This window comes from Gobius niger (assembly GCF_951799975.1).
Source record: "Gobius niger genome assembly, chromosome: 2".
Classification (NCBI taxonomy): Eukaryota; Metazoa; Chordata; class Actinopteri; order Gobiiformes; family Gobiidae; genus Gobius; species Gobius niger.
In genome coordinates this window covers 26545351-26569953 of record NC_136853.1, presented here as the reverse complement: position 1 = coordinate 26569953, position 24603 = coordinate 26545351, and the positions used below count along the sequence as shown (strand labels likewise).

Sequence of the window (24603 nt, the reverse complement as noted above, 5' to 3'; positions counted from 1 at the left end):
AATATATTTCATAACGTATTCCGTTACTCTATCCAATCAGAGTACTGTATTCTGAATACTTAGAATACTTTCACATTGATTTGCATTAGATTTATGTATAAAAACATGTCAACTAAGTTTGTTGAAATGCCTGTTTGGTACGCGGATCACAGCACATCACGGTGCACATTTGTTTGCATGAACCGTTAAGTGTGTAGAGTTTTAAATCTTCAGTTATGTCTTGGGATGAAAGACATCATTGATTACAAAAAGTGAGGCATTTCAGAGCTAAACATTTCCCTGATCGTTTCGATCTTTTCTTTATTATTCATGTTGTGCAACATGAAGCTGAAATGTAGTGATTGAGTACCGCGATGTATTCCTTTCATTTTAGTAAAGTAACTGTATTCTAAATACCCTCATATGAAAAAGTAATTGTACCGGAATACAGTTACTCAAAATGAGTATTCTAAATACAAGTATTCAGTTACTACCCAACACAGTCAATATGTAATGTAAGTCAATGCACATTCAGCCTACTCCAAATCTAAATATAGTATAAAAAAACATGTGTGTCTATACAGACACAATAAGATTAGTGTGATTAAAAATTGAGATGTGATTCAGTAATGTTATATAAATTTTAATGTGAAATTTACTTTATATAAAGGTGAATTAAGAATATAATGTGTGTAAGAGTGCACTCAATTGTTGACCCTTTAAGTAAGTGGCCTTTGTTTAGGTTATATTCAGCAACTGACCCATAGTTCATGTGGCAGGATCGACCCACATGTGATCACTTTACCTGGAATGCATGAGAAAAATATTAATGAATGTTTGCCTTTTCTGCATGTGCTTCTTTACTCTGCACATCCACAATGGCATACAAAGTTCAGTGCTCATAATACATTGTGAAGCATACATGTCTTGGGTGTTGAAGCCTAAAAATACTAGTTATAGCTTCTTAAACCATCGGTCTTTTGTCTAAAAAGTGAAGATATTGTCCTCAAACTTCATAGTGCAGATCATTGAGCTCTAATCTGGTGTAATGACGCCGATCAAAAGACTCCATGGCTTTCCTGCCCCCTATTGCCAACGCCACTGTAATCACGACGAGTCCCAGTACCATGAAAGCCACTACCCCACTCTTCACAGCCGTGTGGCTGGCTGTCGCCGCTTTGGCCTGACTTTGGTCCTGACTTTGGTCCTGGAGTGAGTGTTCAGGCTGGACCACACCTTTGGGTACGATGAGTAGACTGACAGCAGTAGTAGTAGTAAAATGATCAAATTCCTCCTTTGCGATCACAGTAGTTGTAGTTATAGTAGTAGTAGCAGTAGTAGTGGGAAGAACAGTTGTAGTTGAGGTGGTAAGAGGCGCAGTAGTGGTTGTAGGTGCGGCGGTTGTTGTGGTGGTGGTAGTAGAAGTAGTAGTAGTAGTAGTGGTAGTAGTAGTAGTAGTAGCAGCACTAGTACTAGTAGTCGTAGAAGTAGGTGTAGTGATTGTGGTAGTTGGGGTTGTGGTGAACATTTCCGTTTCTGACTGTGGTTTGTCAGCAGTTCTATATGCATCCTCCGTGTCAACCAAAATCACATGAAGCGCCGGGGTTGCGGTTGAAGGTGCAGACGTGGTTGTTGTGGTAAATGGATGCAGCCTTCCTTTCTTCGGGTTTTTGCTTTGCTTTTTGTTGCTTTTACTCGGTCTTCGTGCCGAGGTGGTTGCAGCATCTGTTGTGGTGGCAGTTGTGGTGGTGGGTGCCGCGGAGTCCGCAGGTATAGTGGCTATGATGACAACAGGTGAAGGCTCCGTGTGTGGCGCTGTGGTGGTGGTGAGAGACAGAGCGGTGGTTGGAGGCGGCGCAGTGGTGGGCATCTGTGTTGGAGTGGGTGTAGTAGTAGCTGGAGTGGATGTAGTTGTTGTAGCAGGCGTGCTGGTAGCAATACTGGGCAGGATTGTTGTAAGTATTGGTCTCACTGTTGTTAGATGGATCAATCCTGCACAGAGGGTAAAAATGCATGTATTTGTTTTCTCCATCCACACATGTTGAGCTTGGAAAATGAAATCATGTAAATGAATTGAACTGTAAACAAAATATAGAGAAAATGGTTAAATCTAGGGCTGCACGATATATCACAAATTGATTATCGCAATATTAGGCAACACAGCGTCTACAATATATCGTAAAATCCCATCCATTCCTTAAACAAAAATGCATGGGGAAAAATATATTGTGCAGCCCTTCTTTAATATAACCTTTCACTTACCTTTGTAGATGTCATATGTGTTAACGCTCTCCACAGCTTTCATTAGTGGACAGTCCTGCTCAGCCGGGCAGTGGAACAGGAAGCAGTTTTCTTCACTAGGCTGTTTTTTGCCATTGAATACGACCATGTTGCATTTAGCACCTTTAGGCAGTGATAATATTTTTTTGTTAGAGAAACTATAAATAAATAATGGAGCATGTAAAAAAAAGCATGACCTAATAACTTACCTGGCTTAACTTCTTCAGAGCAACACGCCAGAACACAGTCCCGCTCGGATCGAACCACTCGGGCGTCCATAACCACCCCTGGCTTGCTTAGGGCCTGCCTTACATTCACTATAGCTTTCTGATGTTGCCTTGAGTAACATGTCTCTGGTTCCACAGCCACAACACATTGCACAATTATTAGCAATGCCAAGGCAGCAGGTAGCCTTATTTTCCACAAAGGGTATTGGGGAATTAATAAAGTCATGGCAGCGGGCCAGTCCACAGATATCTAATCAAGAGACAACAAAGTCCACGGAAGAGAAGCAGGGATCCACAAATGTCCTTTTGAAAGAAAACAAGCATGAAATAGGGGTTGTTCACCTTGGAAGAAGGTTTTGTATCAATGTGTACATGATCATCAAAACAGTGTTTCGTAACATGAGCTTTTTCTCAGGTGCCTTAAGGTAATGCGAACTTCAAAATGTTACAATGTTCAATATCTTCACTGACAACAGATGTAGAAGAACTAAATTTAACAGCGGTGTAAAAATAGACGGCTAAAAATGGCACACTAGAACAAGGGCTGTTATGACTTAACACAGTGCAACCTACACCTACATCAAAGGCGTTTCTAGATGTGTCCATATTTGGAAAATTTGCTCCGCACTATTTCTAAATGTTGTCATAAATGATCTGTGTAGAGTACTTCGAACAAAGTACATGAGCTACAGCAGGAATATGTCAAATGTACAAACACAGCAGAGGACTCACCAGGTTCGCAGTACAAGTCGTCCTCCATCAGACACTTCTTCGGGTCCACAGTCCACGCCGTGAGACTTTGCTCCTTCTCCTGCGTGGGTTCATTTGAAGCTTTAGTTCATTTTTTTTTTTACAGCTGTTCCAATCAGACCCATTATCTCAATTATGACGTGTGTGTGTGACTGGTCCATGGTTACATAAAAATACAAAAGATAATAACACCACCACACCAGATTGTAGCCATCATTTCCACCTGTTGTGCCGCTCTCGCACTCAACTCTCTCATTCATTCTGGCCTATTGTACATGTTTTTTTTGCCATGGGAACTATGCAAACATACTTATCTACACTGGAAGGCCTCACCTGGCCCAGAAATCAAACCTTTATGCTGTTAGGCAATAGAACTGGGATGTGTGCGAGTGTGCAGCCCAAATACTCATAGTTCCTCATATTATTAAATATTAAGTATTAAAAACAGTTTTGATTCTTAAAAGCAGTAAGATGATCAACAATCCCACTTATTTCTCAATGAAACTTACAAGGGAAATTTTCCCAAAGCCTGCATTTAGGGTTGGGGGCGTGGTGTTATATGCCTGTTAATACGTAGCCGTAGACTACTGTTGTGTGATTTTTTTTTTCTGCCTTTCTGCTAACTTTTTAAAGCAAATGTATGGCTAATGCGGCCAATGATCCGCACAAATATCCTCCTCCTTTCCATACATGTCCGTGGATTGCATAGCAAAGAAACCCCGTGATCCAGAGCCAAACGAGAAGCAATACTGTTCACTTTAGTCGATGGCTAATTTCTCATTGTGTAATTGAGCATTTTGCCCGAACCCGCTTACACTAGTATTACGCACATTATTCCAACCCCTCCAACATCACTGCAACTACGTGAACTGTGACGAATACGGGTATTTTAACTATGATTTACCCTTCAGGAAAAAAATATATGGATAAGCTACACGCCGTATACCTTATTTCACCGAGGACGCATCCATCTGTAGCTCTCACTTCGGTTCATTCCAGCGAACAACGCAATGTACAGCCGGGCATCCTCAAGCGCATGAGATGTCTGGGGGGGGGACAAAAAAACAATCTTTTGTGAACGGCGGCAGTCAGACGAGGCGAAGAAATGCCGAGGTGCCTGGAGATCTTGTGAGCGGCATCTTGTTCTTCTCAGTCTGCAGGATGATGGAGTGCATTACATGGTGGCTGGTGCGGAGGATGTGCTGCGCGCTGGAGTCTGACCCATTTTAGTCTTTGTCCTCCGGAAGGGGGAGGGAATGAAGAGGGACCCGCGACCCAGCATGCCCAGGTCCGACAGCAACACGGTGCTTTACGTTTTAAATCAGTGCATCGATGAATAAATGAATAAAATAAATCATGTTGTTTATTAAAAGGATGGATTTATTTGATTTTAATAATTGATGAAGCACAAGAACAATGCAGCTCAACGGCAAAAGGGATGATTCCACATTGTAAACAAAAGCTACCATTAATATTGGTATTTTTTTAAGCAATAAGAATTAAGTGATATCAAGGTGCAAGGTAATAAGCATCTGGCATATTATTCTACGCCACGTTTCTGTGTATTTATTAATTTATTTTTTAATGTACATATCGCATTACAAACATCAGCTTTCCAAAATGCATTGAGGAGAAACACATCGACTGTGTTACGTTTATCCATAAACTTCAGTTCAGGCCGTAGACTGCGCCCTAGTGGACAAATCAGGCGCTGCAGCTTCTCCCCAAATCTGCCATCTCCACGTCCTCCTGACCCGCAGCCTGTTTTGGGGCCGTCGTCTGCTTCTTCACCTTTCTCTGGACAGTGGTGATGCTTTTCTGCGGTTCATTTTCAACTGTGTAAAGCAGAGCAGTATTTGTTATCGGGTAATTATCCAGCCCAGTTCCCACACTTTTCACATCCCGTTTTGCAGTGGTGGAAAGTAAAAAGTACAAGTAAAAAGGACAAATGATAGGTACTTTTACCAGTGTTAATTTCGTCGACTAAAATATTTAGTCTTAATTTTAGTCAAAGTGTTATTTTTGACGACTAAACTTGGACTAAAACTAAATTAAAAGTTTTTCATGAGACTAAAACTATGACTAAAATGTCCAGATATTTTAGTCGACTAAAATAAGACTAAATAAAAATGAAAAGGAGAGACTAAAATCATCCAAACTTCTATTGACCGTCTGAAAGAGCCTCATATCATTTAAATTCACTGCCAAAGGATCAGCTCTGAGCTTTGTTCATGTGGAGCAGCTCCATGAAGCAGAGGAACAAGATTAAATAGGATTATAATGAATATTATCAATGCAAAGTCGACTAAATTAGTGTTAAATTTAGTCGACTAAATTTACTTGCAATTTTAGTCGACTAAAACTAGACTAAAATTGAAGATATTTTTTTGACTAAAACTAGACTAAAATTGAATTACATTTTCGTCAAAAGACAAAGACTAAAATTAAATTAAAATATGTTGTCAAAATTAACACTGACTTTTACTTTACTGAAGTAAATTTTAGGATGAATACTTTTTATACATTTCTTTACATTTTCCTTTTCTACATTTAGAGCCTGTATTTGTACTTTCTACTCTACTAAATTTTTAAATCGGGTTAAAAGTACAAGTATTTTATTTTCAAAGTGACCTCTCTTACGAAGAACTGGTTCGGTCCCAGTTTAGACTTGGTTTAGTGGTTTACTCCTTCAGACCTTGTTTAGATCAGGTTCAGACAGTTTGCTTCCTGTTTTGACCCGAGTTTGTGGTTTTCTTGTTTAGACCAGGTTTGATTCAAATTATTAAAAAATCCTGCACATTAAACTTTTATATACTTTTACTTTTTACTTATGCATACTTTTATACTTTTAATTTGTTGTATTTAATTGTATCAGATAATTTTACTTTTACTCAAGTACATTTCTGGTCCTGTATCTGCACTTTTACTTAAAGGGACTATACAGAGTTTAAAAAATGTTAAAATGAAGTATTTTCATCCCCTACATGTTCCAGCCATGTCCTAATGTGTAGAATGAGCTCAGGCATGTTCACCACAACTGCTTCTATAATCCTGCACTGACACTCAAAAAGTTGCTACTTTGGGCACGAGCACCTGACACAAGACCTGAGGTGGCAGAAGTTAGCATAAAATGACCAACTTGCATCTAGTCTCTTTAAGTAAGAATATTAAGTGCTTCTTCCACGACTGCTGTTTTGTGATTGAGCTTCAAAGATATTAAATATTACTAGTAAGAAGAGAAAATGAGTGTGAGCGTTACCTTCCATACCGGCTTTCTCCTTCTCCATGTGACCAAGTTGTTTGAGCAGTTTTCTTCTCTTCTTTCCTGATAATGTGATGTTTGCTCGTGGACTTGACCTTTGAACAATATATAATAATACATTATGCATTAATTACACAAATTCTGAGAACATTTCCATTATCAAAATTAACATTTCTTTTGATCTAGAAAATGTTATGGTTTTATTGCTGTGCATGAACTCACTTTCTCTTCTGCAAGTGATGGATGGTGATGAGTCCTTGATCGACCACAGCTCCCACAATCTGGTGTTTCTTCCTTTTTTCTCGACCTAAAACACGTCGCCGCTTAAATAGCTTTCTACCCAATTCCTGCAATGCAGAAAGATTTGATTACTCTTCAAAAACTGACTGTTCCATGTGTAGTAATAGCAGTAATAGTAAAATTCACACAAGTACAATTTCTTGATTATGGGATCACGGTGGCACAGCGGTTAGGTTTCACCGCGTAACAACTAGAAGGTTCCAGGCTTGATCCAGACTTTCTGTGAGGAGTTTGCATGGTCTCCCCATGTCTGTGTAGCTTGGCACCGAGTACACTGGTTTTTCTGCCAAAACATTAGGCTCATGGTGTGTATAGAGTGAGGGGTTGGTGGTGGTCGAAGGCACTGTGGGAAATGGAGTGAATGTAAATTGTCCCATGCAAAGTGCTTTGTGAGGGCCCTATATAAAATTAAGTTATTTTCTTCAGCAACATTTTGAAGAAATCGCTTTTAAGAGTTTTATTATGCAGTACTCGAGTATTAATTAGAAGTATTGAGAACTTTGGTCTCTCTTTCTACAATGAATATTAGAATTGAGATTAGATATTTATGTAAAATGTTGCTAATACCTTATCTTGCCTGTTTTATCTTTGCTTCTAGTGCATTAATAAGATATACTTGAATATTCACGTTATTTTAGGCTTTGACTATTGAATTACCTCAAAACTATAACCTTCTCACACAAACGAGAAAGCAGTTGCAGATATACTGCACACACCAATAGCAGACTTGTATCTGGTACCAAAGGTGAAGGGAAGTGATATCGTCAAAACACGAATCCGCTGCTGTTTGAAGATCACGGAGGCTGTTTTACCAAAGTGACGCTTTTGTTTTATCAGCTCAACACCTCTATAAGAAGAAATGTGTTTAATACATCAAGTAAACAGCATCTTACTGTTTTTGGTCTGTTGATTTTTCCCCCTGGAGCGCCCATGTTGACAATCACGTGTAACCAGTCTACTTCGTTACTACAAAGAAACACAAAACGTTTGTGGATTACTCATTACTGCCCCCTTTCGATCGGTGGAACTGTTCTTAGACGGAACTGTTCTTCATACGTCACTGCCTGCCTGTTGTTCTATCTCGAATTTTCTCTATACCATCGGCCCATAGGTTTTAGCATATGGAAAAAATATCCACCTAAGATAGATGGGCCTCAATGTAAATGTCAAGCCTGAGGGGACACGTGTTCGTGTCCACTGGAAACCAAATAATAGTTGTTGTTTTAGGCTAAATATAATATAATATAATATAATATAATATAATATAATATAATATAATATAATATAATATAATATAATATAATATAATATAATATAATATAATATAATATAATATAATATAATATAATATAATATAATATAATATAATATAATATAATATAAACATAGTCATAAAACACCCACTATGTTGGGTACTGAGAGGCATGTTAGCCCCCCTGCAAAAAATATTTATTTATATATTATTTATTTATTTATTTTGTTTGTTTTGCCCATTCTGTCCTAACTCTGTGAAATAGCCATATAATGATATTGTGCTCCAAAAATCCCCCAACTAAGAACTATCCATCCATCCATCCATTTTCTTCCGCTTTATCCGGGGCCGGGTCGCGGGGGCAGCAGTCTCAGCAGAGATGCCCAAACTTCCCGGTCCACACACACCTCCTCCAGCTGTTCTGGGGGGACCCCGAGGCGACACCAGGCCAGCTCGGAGACATGAGTCCCACCAGCGTACCCTGGGCCTTCCACGAGGCCTTGTCCCACTAGGACATGCCTGGAACCCCCCCCCCCCCCCCCCCCCCCCGCGGGAGGCGACCAGGAGGCATCCGGAACAGATGCCCTAGCCACCTCAGCTGGCTCCTTTCAACGTGAAGGAGCAGCGACTCTACTCCGAGCTCCTCCCGGGTAACTGAGCTCCTCACCCGATCTCGAAGGGTGCGCCCAGCCACCCTGCGAAGGAAACTCATTTCGGCCGCTTGTATTCGCGATCTTGTCCTTTCGGTCATTACCCAAATCTCATGACCATAGGTGAGGGTGGGAACGTAGATCGATCGGTAAATCGAGAGCTTTGCCCCGACTCAGCTCCCTCTTCACCACGACAGACCGATACAGCGACCGTAACCCCTGCTGACGCCGCACCGATCCGTCTGTCGATCTCACGCTCCATCCGTCTGAACAAGACCCCGAGATACTTGAACTCCTCCACTTGAGGTGCAACTAAGAACTAACTAATGTAAAAAATACCACAAAGGCAGTAGCGAAGACACCATAATCTAAGATTGAGGGTGACAAAGGGTGCAATAGCGCCACCTTGCTCTGGGCAGGGCGATCGGCGATAATCGCTCTATATATTGTTGATTTATTTATATTGTGATGAGAGTGATAGTAATTCACAATATCAATGTCTAGCTATGCCTGTTTTTTCTGGTCAAAAATAAAGAACCTCGGTGTAACTCAAGCCTGCTGATTTTATGTGAATTAATAACAAAATACTGAAAAATCAGATACTGTCAAATATTTAATTTGCTCAGTAATCTCAGTGCAAATGCCAAACAACAATACAGAGTCAATAACACATTATGTACAAATAAACTTTGGGATTGAAAACACAGCTGATGGAAAACACCAGAGGTAACAGGCTGAGAAAAAAGTATAGAAAAACAAAGTACAGAAACGAGGACACAAGATGAAACACAATAAAACAAGAGATTGACATTATCACATGAAAGCCATCATCATTTTTTTCTCAACAAGCAAATTAATGGTATATATATTTATATTATATCTAAAGTGCATTATGGTACAAAAATATAGAAGGTCAGCAGCACCTCGATACATTTACAGAATAAATACACCATTCGAACAAAATAAATTACTGTAAAAAATCTGACATGGAATAATAAAAAAAAAGAAACGTAGGGATTCACAGAGGCTAAATTCTGTTGCCCCACAGAGCATTAATAACCTTTTAACCATTTACAGATATCTATTCAGTTATTTCTCAAATATGTACAAATAATAAATATTTTCCAATTTCTGCCAAACAATCACTGTTACAGATGACTGTAAGATGAGTTCAGGAGTCTTCAGTTTTCTGAAACACAGAATATCAAACACATGGTTAGAAGCGGTTTGTTTGAGTACAACATTATTGTATCAGGCCTAAACTACAGTTTAATATTCACCTATGTCAGAGTCTGACAGCGTTTCAATGCAGCGCCCTCTGCAGGCCGAGCAGAGACCTCCACTCCACGTGCAGTCCGCTGCCCTGGTCCTCTCCCAAACTCCAACTGAGTGAGCGCGCTCTCCTCTTTCTCTTCTCGCCTTCCCGCCTTTTCCCAGACCTGCCTTTCTTTTTTCTTTTGCCAGGCGCCTTGAGACCACCATCTTTATATGTTTGTGACTTGTTGGTTTCTTGTGGCAGGTTCGTGCCCTCCTCCTCGTCCAGCCTGAAGCTGATGGGCAGGTTCTTGGTTCCTCCGGGGGGTTTCGAGTGCAGGGTGCTGCCCGTGGTGCTCAGGTTGATGCCCAGACTTGCTCCTGGCAGTGCCCCGCCTGCGCCGCTGGTACCGCTGGTACTACTACCACTGCTGGTCGTCCGGGTTGGTAAGTCACGGATCTCGGCCGTGTGGACCTCGTCCAGAAGCTCCTGAAGCCACATTCGTCTTTTAAAGTCTTGCAGCGTCCGCCCTTTGTCGTGCATCAGCTGGGCATGTGTGACCGAGCGTTTTCTGCAAAACAAAAACATTTGGTCAGAAGCATGAACCAAAATGTGTTCAGTGAAAACCGGCTTCCAAAATTCAATAAACCTGTTGTCCAGGAGAGGGCGGAATATACACATTAATGCAAAATAGACCCAGACACAACGTGCAGGCTAAATAGCCTAATTTAAAGCTTAACTGTTACTGGAGAAGCAAATGGGAACCAAAGTGTGAACGAACAAAGTTATGCTCACATATGTTCATTTGTTGTGAAAGTAAACACATTTAAACAAAAAGGATATAAAAGAGTCTAAAATGACAATTAAGGCTGATGAAGGTGCTTGTGAGATGAGAAAACATTATAATATGTGGTGCTTTGATTCCTATAACAGGGCCTGACCCTTTATCTTTCACACACAGCAGGAGCAGAAGAAAGAGCTTTGCTTTGCTGCGGGGTCACATTACTCTGAATCTTAACTCCTATAATAACAGAGATACAGAGTGCACGGTTTGAACCATGGGAACTCCGGCTCCCCATCGCCGGCCAAACACTTCTGGTGTCTGAGCACACAAACAGTGCGCCTTCAGAGGGACCTGAGGCCAGCTGATCAACTTTCCCATCAGGCCATGGTTTTATCTGAAGGGCTTGTCTCCCAAAAAAACGTCAGATCTCTTTGGTTAAATGGCCAAAATGTACGTCCTCCTTCCACAAAGTCAGTCTATTTTTCATTTGAAATAATGTTAACATCCTGAATAAACATTGTATTCATTTATCTATCTTTCTTTCTATCTATCCGGGCAATGTACAATTACATTAAGCTCAAGTGCAAAGATGTTTGTCCCTGACTAGCTTTTTCAAGGTAATTTCCATTTGTAGTCCTTAGGTGGAAGAGTGGGGGATGGGGCTCCCAAACAAAGTTAGACTTTAGACTTTAATGTCCCCAAGGAGAAGTTCTTTTTCACATACACAGTGTATGTTTGATAACAGGACAGACAGAACAACAAAGAACAACAGTGGTACAATCAGGCCTGTTGTTAAGAAATGTGAAGACAGAGGGGATTAGGCTTGAGCGCCCTGTACCTCCGTCCTGAGGGCAGAGGGGTGAGGTGAAAATGCTATTATCCTGTGAAAAGCACTGTTTTTTTGCATACTGATATTTCCTGAAATTCTTCGCGCTCTCTTTGATGAGAAAAGGTCAGCTCAAAGGCCATCGACAAATATTCCGTTCATTTCACAGTTGGTCCATCCAGGTATCCGCCTTATAGCTCCTAGTCTGCTCAGATGGAGGCTTATACTATCCCGTAACGCTGTATTTAACTGCTCCAAATGAATGTAAGATTTTAAGTATTCTTAATGTATTTTGTAAGTATTTAATAATAACATCTTACACCCTGCATATATTGAGCATAAACAGTGAAAAGTTAAAATTTTAATCTTTTTTTTTTTTTGCATAAATAAAATAATAATAGATAATATTCCAAAAGTGAAACCACTTTAAAGTTATTTATCAAATGTAGATCGACTAAATGAAAGCTATGGTAAGTTCAGAGCAAGCCTAACTTTTACATCACCTCTGTCTGTTCAAAATGTTCCAAACCTGTCCATGGTTTAAACTCCTGCTCAGGTCAGATGTCATTAAAAAAAAAAAACAATGACACCCATTTATTGACACGTTATTCTGCACTCTAATCTTCATAAAATAATATTTAAACAAAATCTGCATAGAAATATTTCCAAAACATTTAAACCCCTGTGCGCCTCTTTTCAGGACGACATCCAACAGAGCGGAGTCAAAGAGGTCCAGAATCTGTGAAGTGTCAGATGATGGGATGTAACAGCAAACACAGCCTTCCCCCAGGGGTCAGCCAGTTTCAGCTTCAGCGCGGTGAGTTTATCGCGCTGTAACGCTCTCTGCTTTGAGTCAACACACAGGTGGGCCAGGGCTAACTCAACAGCCGCCAGCCAGTTTAACAAATGAACACATTTTCCATCCTCTGCCTCCCACCCACGGCAAAAATGACACTTCTGAAAGTTTAGTCTACTTTCAGGGGCCGGGAGTATATTTAGATTTAAATGACCAATAAACATGTAAAGGGGATAGAAAATGAAAAGTGCAACTTACATTCTGCTGCTCAGAGCATCTATGGGTCGTCCATAGGCACACGGCACAGGGGAGCAGAGCAAGAAGAGAGCGAAACACCACTGCTGTAGATCCTTCCTGGAGCACAGCATCTTGGAAACGTTTCTGCGAGGAAAGAAACAGGAAAGATTTTTTTTTTTTTAGATTATCTATACAAGCAAAACTTCTTACTGAGCTCTAATATGTGCAAATACAAAAGTCTGTGCTTCAGTTTCCACACAGGCCACTCCGGATTAAACAACTCCATTAAGACAACAAGGAGCTAGAACAAACAAGAAAAAAGTCAATTTTGTCAAACTTACATTGTAAGTGTGTCCGGCACACAGAAAGCAATTCAAAATCACAACAATAACGTCCAAATGTCCACTTTATATTTTCCAATCTCTGCTCTGATGGAAAAATGTCAATAAAGCGATTCCGGTGACAAGTTATTGAGACAAAAGTTCCACAAGTTCAAAGATGCCGCTCATAGTTCCTCAGTTTGCGAACTTGAAGAAGTGTCTCCAGTAGTCCAGATGCTGCACAGCGCATGTCTCTATGTAATGTGTGATCTGCCACTGCTGTACGTCAGTGTGATGGGAGCGCTGGCTGCACGCTGTCTGAGAGACTTGGCAGGTCAGAGGCTAAGGAAAAGGGAGGACTTAGCAATGAAGAGGTGGGTCTCCCATCGTGTCTGCCCTGACTGAGTGGAAGAGGAGCAGATGAGAATTAGTTGGATCGTGACAGGTAGGTGGCGCCCAAACAATATACAACAAGACTTTTTTAAGAAGCAACTGAAAGTATGTGAAGCCAGACAATTCCTTACATCTAAGGGCCAGTGTGAATTTCGTCCTAATTTTAGTCAAAGTGATATTTTTGATGAGTGAAATTGGACTAAAACTAAGTTAAAAACCATGACTAAAATGTCCAGATATTTTAGTCGACTAAAATAACACTAAATAAAAATGAAAACGAGAGACTAAAATCATCCAAACGTCAATTGTTATCATGTTAATTTACCGCCAAAGGAGCAGCTTTGAGCTTTGTTCATGTGGGAGCAGCTCCATGAAGCAGAGGACCTGATTAAATATCATAATGAATATTATAAATGTTAAGTCGACTAAATTTTCTTGCAATTTTTCTGCAATTTTTCTTGCATTTTGAAGATTTTTTTTTGTGACTAAATCTCAACTAAAATTGAATTACATTTTCATCAAAAGACAAAAACTAAATTAAAATATGTTGTCAAAATGAACACTGCTGAGGGCATGGGTTAATGCTTTATGATGAGTTAAATGTTAGGTTCAAATGGTCAGATTCCTGTCCATTTACTACACAGACTTGGGGATACAGAGATAAGAAAAGTTTTATTCATTCCAAAATATTATAAAACAAACAAACAAACAAACAAACAAACAAACAAACTGCATAACCAATATGACGCAGATTGAATAACATGTTAGCTCTTTGTAAATCCTACCTGCTAATGCGCACTGACAAGGAGCTTGACTTAAGGTCACTGCCGGCCTTTGTGCAGCCACCAGCCGTCACAAAAAGTCATGTTTGAGGGATCTGACGTCCTTTTTTTTTTGGTTTGTGCCTCTGGGAGACGATGCTTTCAACGGTGCCACTGAAGATAATGCACTATAGTTTATATGTAATGGAAATGCTGATGTTTGCGGGTATAATTTGCCTACCCCGCAGTAGATTAATTTGATAGATTTTTATAATTGGCTTTTTCAGGCAGCAATGAACACATATAAGAGGATGCAGATTTAGACGTCTAATGAGTCTAATGCGGCCTAATCGAATCATGCTGAGTAACTGTGTAGGCGGAAACATTTCTGAAGTACAGCATGTGGTGTTATGCAACTCTTTAAAGAGCAGTAACTACGATCTACACAGCATTAACATTGTTACCGTTTGAGTCACACAAGTTTATAATGCTTCAATCCATAATACTTTTCTGAGTTTGAGGATTCTTCCAGTACTTGCATAGGGATCCTCGGCATTGTACCTTATTATACAAATCTCAGTCGGACATGTGTTACCCTATAAGTGATACATCACTTTTGTAGCTTACTACCTAGTATGGAATGAATGACTAATGATTGCGGTCGAGGCACTTTGAGAAGCTTGTCAAGCTCGTAAAGCGCAATACGTGTGTGTCTTTTGTTGTTATAGACTATTAAGCCTGTATGTTGTTTTTCTTGTTTTTATTCCTTAGTCCACTTGCCTTTGTCGATTCCTCTGGATTTTATTTTTTAGCTATAGTTGAAGAAATGTTTATTTTACTTATTTTGTGCCGCACTCTTGTTTACAAAATGTGCTGTACAAACAAAGCAGAATTGGATCATGTCAACAAACCGTCAGTCACACAGAACACTGGAAATGACGGGGAGTTTCTGGAACGTAGAAATGTTTTACACTCCTATTTTAAAACAAGCGCTTGAGATATGGCCGTATTATTGGAAAATGCTTCGAAAATGGCTCTGGATAAGCAAAGTTACTAACAAGGAAGCATTGCCCTTGGAGAAAATCTTTTGTTCAAATCCATTTAAATAAAACAGAGTTATTTGGGACACATTGCCCGTCACAACAACCCACAGAGAGTCCTACTGGAAGGGAAGACAGGTCATATCAGACAATGAACTTTCCCTAGTACGGGGACAATAAAGTATACAAAACAAAAAACAACTACGACGACTGGATATAACTCTACTATTCATCCACTCAAAAGCAGTTTCTCACAGCGCATGGGGCGTTCCATCTTAGGACCGTGTGATTTTGTTGATGGCCTGTGGTAATTAAAGCCACGTTTTAATGGCGTGATGGGATTTTGACTTTCAGAAGTGCATGTGTCATTATCCAATACTCTCCCATTGTTTACAAATGCCTTCTGACAAAAGCATTTCTATGTGAACTGCAGAACAGACACATCAACTGGCTACATTTCCGTCCTGTATAAACACACATCTCAGTCCAGTGTTCGCATTGTGCTCAAAAATATAACAAACTGTTGCAAGTGCACATAAATCTCACCTCCAAACACGTGATATGTTGACTCCACAATCTTGAGTAAACTTTTTTTTTTTTTTTTCCCCACAAACGATTTCCACACTGGGAGATAAGTGTGCGCTGGGCTTTTTTTTTTCTGTCAGGGGCCTGTTCTTAATTCACAAGACGACAGCTGGAACGCATTGTGACGTTTCAGTATGTGTCAGTCACAACAAAGCCCGCACTATGGCTCTGCGCACTGACAACGATCCCCTTATGCAGTTCCTTCAGGAAATACATAGATTTAAATGCATTTTACCTGTGTCAAGAAACCGTTTCAGTAGGTCAATAGGTCTGCTCTGCCTGCTGGTGCAGTGAGGAGCAAAGTAGAACTAAATGAGGCTAAAAAGCAACAATCAACATTTGTGGAGGTAAGAATTTGGGAGTGGATGGTTGGCCAGATTGTAGTGAAGGTGATTTGAGCACGACATTGATCCAGGTGAAGCAAAACAACACATCAAACAACATTATTACAGTATTATTACTATCAGTGACTCAGGCAAATGGTAAAGGAACTGTTTATTCACACTGAGATGTGTTCTTACCTGAGCTTAGACGAGTTGATGCGTAACTGTCTGGTCTTTGTGCGTGCGCTCAGTCACGCAAAAAAAACAAAGCTGTTGTTAGCATTTAGCCCCTCCTCCTCTCCTCTATGGGGCCAAAGGGGGTGATGTTAGAAGTGACCAAGTTCTTCCACGTTTTCCCTATTTAAATACAGTTGCATGAGTAGTTACACAATCCAAGTATAGTTACACAGAATTTAACATGTCGATTTTCTAAGCGGATAAAAAGGGGCACTATATTGTACGGCGTAATAACACCTTTGTAGCACTTCGACGTCCGCGTTTACTGTGCGGACATGGAAGTGCTCCGTTTGATTTTGTGTAATACTTGGATCGTGTAGCAACTACTCACGTAACCGTATTTAAATTGGGGAAAACGTGGAAGAGCTTGGTCGCTTCTAACTTCACCCCCTTTTGGCCCCATAGAGGAGAGGAGGAGAGGCTAAATGCTAACAACACGCACGCACAAAGACCACACAGGTACACATCAACTCGTCTAAGCTCAGGTAAGAACATATCTCAGTTTGGAAAAACGGTGGCCTGTTCCTTTAAAGTCTGCGTAGGAGCTTGGTACACAATGTTAAGGGCTCTTTGTTTTTGTATTTCGTGTATTCGGTGCTTGATCTGTGTAAGCTTTTGGTACCGACCCATTAATTTGTCATGATACGCCCCAACCCAAACAAAATGTTTAATTGCAGCTCTTTGTAAAACATTTGATTGTTTTGCCCTGTTTGTGTAATTTCAAAGTACAGTAATTCCTTAGATATTTACTGATTCAAGCACTAAAAGGCAGACTTATCAAAAACGATGATCTCTATTTATCTGCTGTTATTTTAGACAACCTACCGAAAATGTTTCAGCCAGTTGATTCCCCAGCCCGTCCTGGAGTCTTTCCAGTGCTCTTGTAGATGAGCCCACTGCGCTATGATGAATGCTCGGCGTTTGGAAAAGCCTTACTCGTATAGACACCTCTTTTTCAGGTTAAGCTGCACAACACAGATTATCAGGACTTCCTTGTCTATTGTGCTCAACACTAAGAATCCTGGCAGAGGTGACTCACTCTGTTTTCAATTACCTCAAACAGTCAGGCCTGGCGACGCTGGTCTGTGAATGGGACCTTGGCGTTTACCCAGTGATAGCTTCATTATAAACGCCGCATAATGTACACACTGAGGGTATTGGTCATTGTTTGAAAATACCCGAACGTTTTAAATCGATTGTTAAGACGTTTTAAATATCAATCAAGATAATTGGCATATTTTATACCTTTGTATCTGGTGCAAACGTACTTGCACTGATTTTTGTGGAGGTCAGCATAAAGTAATGTATTGTGTTTTAAACACCAGGACAAAAGGAGGAGTTACACAGCTGTGTGCTGGAAAAGTTTACCTGCTGCAGACATCCACCACTTTCAGCCTGGAAAATGGCCTTGCGCTTTTGACCTGCAAGAGCTACTTTACCTGTGTGTAAACAGGTAGATGGAAAAAAGTGACTTTTCCTGGCAGCAGGTTGTATGTGGAGTCTGAGCCAGGAAAGCTGTTTTAGATTCACAGAAAATTGCTGTGTCTTGGCAGAGCAAAACATGCACAAAACAAATGTCGGCTTTTAATCTTTGAAAGCACACCCCCCAGCTCTGCTGTCTCCCCACCGTTCTTATTCTCTATACAAAAGTGAGCACTGTTAACATAAGTCCCATTAGTGGACATGATGGTCCTGCTTGATCTAACCTGCAGGTACTACACTGACATATGGCTTATCCTTTAGTTATTCAGCAGGCCTGAAAGAAGTGCACATATTTCAGTCTTTAGAGTATGTCTGTCATTAAAAAATAAAAGGCTAATGTCCGTCATAAACGATTTTTTAAATAATAGTTCATTTGGGAATTATAATTATTTCAGCACAATTGTGTTCATCTCAATAATTATAATGGACTTTTATATTCCATAACCATAAGTTTAAACCAAAGCCTAACAATATCACAAGGTGTTGATGAGTTTGAAAGTACTTAGTGGTTCTGCTTCTCAGGGAATGTGAAGGAAAAGTAGTTAATGTCTCAGAGCGCTGTCACAGCTGTGAAACACAGGGCTGAAGCTTGAGGTCCGACAGTGAATGGAGAGAGACGACGATGATTGAGGAATGATGAAGAGTCATTCTCTTCTCAGGGGTGGCCTTCCTGCCTCTCATCATAACCTCTGGATCACCCTTTCCCCTGCGGCCCCACATTTACTCCGTGGTGACATATTTTAGTGAAGGAATTTCGAAATGTGCATTTGTATGGAAGAAATGACTAGAGACTGTAAAAGGCAAACTTGACATTAGGAAATTTCTCTTGTGCGATTTGCAGTACACAACATATGCCCACCACAAGCCCACACGCTCCACTGCGCGCTACAACCACAAACACTAATCCTTCAGAGTAGACATATTTGTGGACGTTTGCTGCTCCTCTGTCTGACCCTCTTACTATTCAACATAATACGCCAAGTGGAGCCCACAAAACCACTGCTTTTCTCCAGTATACAAGCTCTATCCACGGAGGATTGACGCAAAAGTTCAGCCTCTGTGCTTGAAATGGAATTCCATGATGCTCCGCTCTCACAACATACAGCACGAGTAAACCAAGCTGTTTGGTATCGTGAACCACAGTATAGTATTTTGAGATAATCCTCGTCAAATGACCAAATAGAACTGTGGTAATTTTTGACAGTTGAAATGAAACAACACAGACTTAAAGCTTTAAGTACTAAAATACATATTGAAATTAAAAGCAGATTCTGCAAACAACATCAAAGTTCACAGTCTGTTTTCATTTATGTGTCAGTGAGGAGTTGTAAAGATGATATATGTTGGTTAAAGTTCTCACACTGGGGCACCCAACAACACACAAAACAAGCCTAAAAGGAATCAGAAAGGAACCTGAACTGTCCTCACGATCATAATTTGTGCACTGCTTGAAATGACTGTTGCAGTAAGCAGTTAAGTTACTTTAAAACTGTAATATATTCTGTATTAGTAGTTACAGATATAAAAATGTAATATGTTTGTATTACATATTACTGTTTCTAAAATGTAGCTGAGTTTCACTACTTTGAGTTACTTCTGAGTTACTTTTGGCAAAATATAAACCGAAAACTGTAATAATTCCACTGAGCAAAACTGCAGTCAAAGATTTCCTTTTCCTTCTCTTTCCCCCATTCTCTCTGCTTTGTTTTGACGACGTTAGCTACAACTGCAGAGTCCTTTATTTGGGAAAAAGTTTGCAATTTTTTCCGTTTATACATTTAACTGCACTTTTGTAATACCTTACCCCCAACACTGGCAGTAAGTCATATGTCTTAATATGTGACAGAGCGATCCAGGAACAGTTACGTCTAAGTTCTGAGCCATGATCATGCATAGGTCATGCATAGGTGCACAGTAGAAAGAATTACTTATATAGCCGTCAAAATATGCCAAAACGAGGCTATAAGGGAAAATCTAACAATGAACTTGTGCATATTGTGAAATTACAATGCCGTTTTTGTTTTAGGCAGTGTTGGCTAAAAATAATTCTACAACAGCGAAAATCAAACTACATTGTTGCTGTATTAGGCATTGAAAGACAATGAGGTTACGTCACACAAACAGCGCTCACCTATGAGTCTGCCGTCCGGGTAAGACTTGTAAAATCGGAGGTCCTCTTGACGGCTGCACTTGGAGAAGGGAGACCAATCTTGGGTGGTAAGATTGTCGAGTGTCTTCTTGGCTTCACTTTGTTAGTGTGTGAAGGTTTTAAAAGCTTTTATAAGTCTCTGGTTAGGCCCTCCTGCTGATGTCATACGGTCATCAGCATCATCTCCGCCTTTCGGTAGAAGAAACCCCCACGTGCAATTAGATGGATGCTTACTTTATCTTCTGCTATTTATTCAGTCCCTGTGGTTTCCGTGGTACTTTTGCTATAACTTCTCAGCGATAGACCCACACGTCACTGAGGCATGACGAGAAACCGTGACTGTTATTTCTACACCTACATGGAATTGACTTAGGCAGATTAATGTGATCATTTTGCAGAGACATGGGCTAAAGGTTAGATACGGCTCCCACTGTCAGACAGTTTGAGCGACTGGAGGGGGAGAAGTTGAAAACAGTAGTAGTGGTTTGGTTGTTCATGCCTTGTTTTCATAGTGCAGTTTTCCAGTGCTGCTTGGATTTTCTTAAGAGTTTGTGAACGAAGGTCAAATGATTCTCCCTGGTGCTGGCAGCGTGAAGGGAGTCTCTGTTCCCCGAGGAGACAGACAGACAAGTGGTAGTAAAGTCAAAATATCAATTTGAGTAACCATAACAGTTGTTTTGCACAGTCAATAGAGCCATTTCACAATGAGAGTGAATGACTCTGTGATGTCTAAACTACACTCGTGTCTACATTGTTCACACGACTTTCATCTTGAGTCATAAAATTACACTAGATTGTCATAGTGCCAGTCAATTATTTGATTCAGTTGTACATTATGGCAGAAGAAGGGGAAAAACGTGCCAATCCTACATTTATTTTCGCTTGATGGATACGGTAGTCACATGAGTAAGAATTCATAAGTGATTGTATGTGGATAATGCCATGTGTCACTGAAACCATGCAAGTGTGAATCTGTCTCGGGAAAGATGTTACTCACTTCCTAATTAACTGCCTGGTTAAAGATGAGGCCTGAAGCGAGAAACAGCACTAATACAATCATATTAAAATCTTTATTAGTGGGCTCCAGTCTTGTGTGTACAGTGCCGCCAACGTGCGTTTTATCTGGAGCCTTTCTTGTGAATGAAAGCTATTAATGTTTTACTTCCTTGTTACAGTCCGTGTCAGAAACAGGCCTTATTATGAAAGGGGTCTTTATACGCCATCGTGGCATCTAAATATAAAACAATCAGAGGCGGGTTGTTACATTTACGAGTAACTTTTTGAAGGAACTGTCCTCATTAGAGTAGTTATATCATTCAGTGCTTTTTTACTTCCACTCGAGTAATACTGTAATGAAGTATCTGTATTCTGGAGTTGAGCCAATGTGAGCAAGTTTTAAAGTTACAAAAGTTCATGTTAACATAAGATATATGTACTGTATTTTCCGGACTATAAGTCGCTCCGGAGTATCAGTCGCACCAGCCGTGGTAACTACCTGGGCATTGAGGCGTAACTACACCGTTTACAAGCCTCTCCCGGCATCACGTCGTTCAAGCACCCATTTGTGAACTCGTTCCTCTAGCTTTTAGCTCGCGATTAGCTTTTTTTGTTCCTTCATTGCAGTAAGAGTAACCTCCACTTTTTGCCAGTCCCGCACAAGTTTCTCGCTCACTCCAAACTTTCTTTTGTCTCATGTAAAGCGCTTTGTGACTATGTCTGTGAAAGGCGCTATATAAATAAAGATCTTATTCTTATTCTTTCTGCTCCTCGATTACCGTGTTTTTTATCTTCAGTGGTACAGAAGAACTGATAGATACTGGTACACAAGCCTAGAGCGCCCTCTAGCGGCTGTCAGTGTGAAAATAACAAGCATCGTGGGGTTACCGTATACTTTGATATATAAGTCGCACCTGAGTATAAGTCGCACCCCCAGAAACTATGAAAAAGAGTGCAACTTATTATCCGGAAAATACGGTACTTAGTTTGTGCCTTCTTATGTTTTAGGATTTTCACGTTAATACAAAGTTTGTTTCTCATTATCTTTGTCACAACTGGAAGATGAATCAGTATGTGTTTGGGTCAATACTTTTTACTTGTACTTGAGTAAAATGACTTCATTGAGTAAACATTTTGCATGTGACTATTGTATTTTTATGGTGTAGCAGTTTATATTTCATTTTTCTCTCGCAGTGTTTGAAATGCGCAGTGTGAACTAAACTTTGATTTAATTACAAACCACAACAATCACCATTCAATATCTTTACATAATCGTGCAGCCGTTTTGCATAACAGTTCCATGGCCTCCTTGACACTGAGAACACGTTTGAGCCGGCGTGATGTCCTAGTGTGGCATTCAGATCTGCTTATGTTGTTCTTCGGATGATTTCCCAGAAACCTCTTTCCCCTTTGAGTCACTGGGCATATATTACTGCAGTGATCCTCTCTGTCAGCTCTCATATTTTTCCCAAGACCGGTTCACTACAGTGTTACAGAGCAGAGTTAGATTCAGCCACATTTTGAACAGGCAAAAACCACGTCGAGTGCAGTGGTATTTGTGTCTAATTTCAAAGATAGACCGTGTTTAAGTTTGAAGAAGCATCGGCCGTCTTAGAACTTTAATAGTGTTTCTTAAAAATTTGTTTGGGGCATTATAGCCTATTGCGCCTTTATTTTGCTGCTCTGTGTGTGTAGAGCGAGGGTGTGGTCTGAGACTACATGGCTCCTCTCTAATTCATCCTGCATGATCTGTAAAGATGTCTGTCTTCTTCAGCTGTTCTGGGAGAATTTAACGTTTGCTTTGATGGACAGTTTTTCTTACGGTTGATTTTCAGCTCTTTCCGTGAGCAAAGGTGGATATTAGAATTGCATTTGATTCAGTGATTCCACTTATAACACAGCTGTGCTATAGAGCTTTTCTGTATTTGATCATGCCAGACAGTGATCTGACTGAAAACAAAGAAAGAGCAGTTTATTTCAGATGAAAGCCTTTGTGATAAAACTATAACATGTGTGTTGTACATCCCCATATCGTTAACCTCTTAACCCCCTCATGAACTGAGCACATTTTCTCCAGTTTGGCTTTACCCAAATCTTTACCCAAAAACATGTCTGAAAAGCAACAGTGACACAACAAAAAAGCAACAGAAACACACGACTAAAGAGTGATGAAAAAGCAACAAAGAAAAAGCAACAAAGAGCGACAAAAAGGTGACAAAAATGCAATGATAAAGTGACTAAAACACAACAAAAAACAAAACAAAAAAGCTGCAACATAAGTAGAAATGGGTCTTCATTGGTTTCTACGTTAGATGAATTTTTGTACAAACTGCTTGAGTAACGATTTTAATAATAAAGGGTTATGTTATCTTAATGGGCGTAATTGTAGGCTACATTATGAAAGATTAATGAGCAGGACTCTGAGCAGTTTTCTTCATATGAGAGAATAAAGTTGATTAAAATTTTAATCGTCCAAAACAATCGAGATTTTATTTTTGGCCATATCGACCAGCCCTAGTTTGATAAAGTTTAAGGCCCAGCTCTAAGGCGACATTCTTCATTAAACATTTGATAAACAATTTATTTATATGTGTCTGGCACAGATACGTTAAACGTCAAGCATAATTCACACAATTTATTTAGATTTGCATAAGTCGATTCTGATCAGTAACTTACGCAGTAGCCGATACAAGATTGATTCCGCTGTAATTCAGACGAAATGAAACATCCAGCCGCACAACAGGCATGATTTACTTATTCAATTATTGTACATACATCGTACGTATCGCACATAGATCATTCACAGGCAAAAGATCGTGATTGTTTTCACCACTAGGGGTGACCTGCTCACACTGTATGAGCGACACCCAAACATTTACTAAATAGCTTGAGGGCTTCAGCAACAAATGAGAAGCAGCCGATATTACAGCCAATGGCCTCATATCCTTTACAGACTTTTGTGTGAACGGTGATATATTGAGGAAGACATTATCAACCCTCGCTCAACTCGGTAAAATTGTCTCATGTAAAGCGCTTTGTGACCGTGTCTGTGAGAGGTGCTATACAGATAAAGTCCTTTCCTTTAAGACAACTGGCAATTAGCGGTCGGGTCTTGCACACAGTGCAACTTTACTTAAAAATGTAGAATTTATATACATCCCATGACAGGGAAGACATTCAAGATTGAGGAGATGATAACTTTAGTAATTTATACTAACATGCACCGGTCTCCTCTAATACTGTATAGGATTGAGGAGGTGAAACTCCCAAGAAGAGGAGGGGACATTAACTGGTTGCTTTAACACTTCACAAACTCTGATGCCTAATTTGTGCTAGCGGCTTTATTTATCATTGTTATTTGAAAAGTCAATGGGGAAAAATAGCAGGTTCTGAAGTGTGCTCCATTGTCTCAAGGGAAGAACACTTTACCTGAGACATTAAGTCCACAAATAAACCCTCCAATCTTTAGTGTTATAATCACACCAAACCATATCCTAACGTTTCACAGTGACAATACATTAATATGTCTGCTACAATGAGAGCCACATATTTCAGGAAAAGGCATTGTGCAATACAATACAAATGTACGGTATCAACAGACATGATTGTGTGAGAGAAAAGTCAGACAGAACCATAAATCAATAAACAAACAATACAGCTTAAGTAGATTAGTTTTGAGAGAACATTTAGTCTTGGTTCACATGTTCACAGACACTTTT

The 24603-nt window shown here is 40.0% G+C and overlaps 3 protein-coding genes across 4 annotated transcripts; all 3 read right to left on the bottom strand.

Moving 5' to 3' along the window:
• Positions 1 to 427: 427 nt before the first annotated feature.
• mansc1 (MANSC domain containing 1) lies at positions 428 to 4565 on the bottom strand. The gene is made up of 5 exons (XM_079582658.1): positions 4183 to 4565; positions 3219 to 3297; positions 2469 to 2789; positions 2242 to 2382; positions 428 to 1971 (listed from the first exon to the last, which is right to left on the bottom strand). Exons 3-5 carry the CDS (start codon positions 2710 to 2712, stop codon positions 986 to 988), a joined length of 1371 nt encoding a protein of 456 aa, XP_079438784.1. The 5' UTR covers positions 2713 to 2789; positions 3219 to 3297; positions 4183 to 4565; the 3' UTR covers positions 428 to 985.
• Positions 4566 to 4696: 131 nt separating this feature from the next.
• c4h11orf98 (chromosome 4 C11orf98 homolog) lies at positions 4697 to 7792 on the bottom strand. Its single transcript, XM_079582661.1, has 4 exons — positions 7692 to 7792; positions 6721 to 6845; positions 6496 to 6593; positions 4697 to 5071 (listed from the first exon to the last, which is right to left on the bottom strand). The coding sequence occupies exons 1-4, from the start codon at positions 7728 to 7730 to the stop codon at positions 4941 to 4943; spliced, it is 393 nt and encodes a 130-aa protein (XP_079438787.1). The 5' UTR covers positions 7731 to 7792; the 3' UTR covers positions 4697 to 4940.
• Positions 7793 to 9543: 1751 nt separating this feature from the next.
• pthlha (parathyroid hormone-like hormone a) lies at positions 9544 to 19916 on the bottom strand. 2 transcript variants are annotated; one of them, XM_079582660.1, is made up of 4 exons: positions 19871 to 19916; positions 12620 to 12742; positions 9981 to 10526; positions 9544 to 9889 (listed from the first exon to the last, which is right to left on the bottom strand). In XM_079582660.1, the coding sequence occupies exons 2-3, from the start codon at positions 12727 to 12729 to the stop codon at positions 10004 to 10006; spliced, it is 633 nt and encodes a 210-aa protein (XP_079438786.1). In that variant the 5' UTR covers positions 12730 to 12742; positions 19871 to 19916; the 3' UTR covers positions 9544 to 9889; positions 9981 to 10003. The 2 variants fall into 2 exon arrangements, with proteins under 2 accessions (XP_079438786.1, XP_079438785.1); XM_079582659.1 differs by lacking the exon at positions 19871 to 19916 and adding an exon at positions 12940 to 13146.
• Positions 19917 to 24603: the final 4687 nt, after the last annotated feature.

Excerpts from the sequence above, each read along its gene's own strand:
- mansc1 (XM_079582658.1), bottom strand. The coding sequence starts at position 2,712 with ATGACTTTATTAATTCCCCAATACCCTTTGTGGAAAATAAGGCTACCT. Across the intron at positions 2,383-2,468 it reads CTCTGAAGAAGTTAAGCCAG|GTGCTAAATGCAACATGGTC; the intron begins GTAAGTTATTAG and ends CACTGCCTAAAG. Across the intron at positions 1,972-2,241 it reads CACATATGACATCTACAAAG|GATTGATCCATCTAACAACA; the intron begins GTAAGTGAAAGG and ends CCCTCTGTGCAG.
- c4h11orf98 (XM_079582661.1), bottom strand. The coding sequence starts at position 7,730 with ATGGGCGCTCCAGGGGGAAAAATCAACAGACCAAAAACA. Across the intron at positions 6,846-7,691 it reads AAATCAACAGACCAAAAACA|GAATTGGGTAGAAAGCTATT; the intron begins GTAAGATGCTGT and ends TCTGCATTGCAG. Across the intron at positions 6,594-6,720 it reads CATCACTTGCAGAAGAGAAA|GTCAAGTCCACGAGCAAACA; the intron begins GTGAGTTCATGC and ends TATTGTTCAAAG.
- pthlha (XM_079582660.1), bottom strand. The coding sequence starts at position 12,729 with ATGCTGTGCTCCAGGAAGGATCTACAGCAGTGGTGTTTCGCTCTCTTC. Across the intron at positions 10,527-12,619 it reads GATGCTCTGAGCAGCAGAAT|AAAACGCTCGGTCACACATG; the intron begins GTAAGTTGCACT and ends TTTGTTTTGCAG.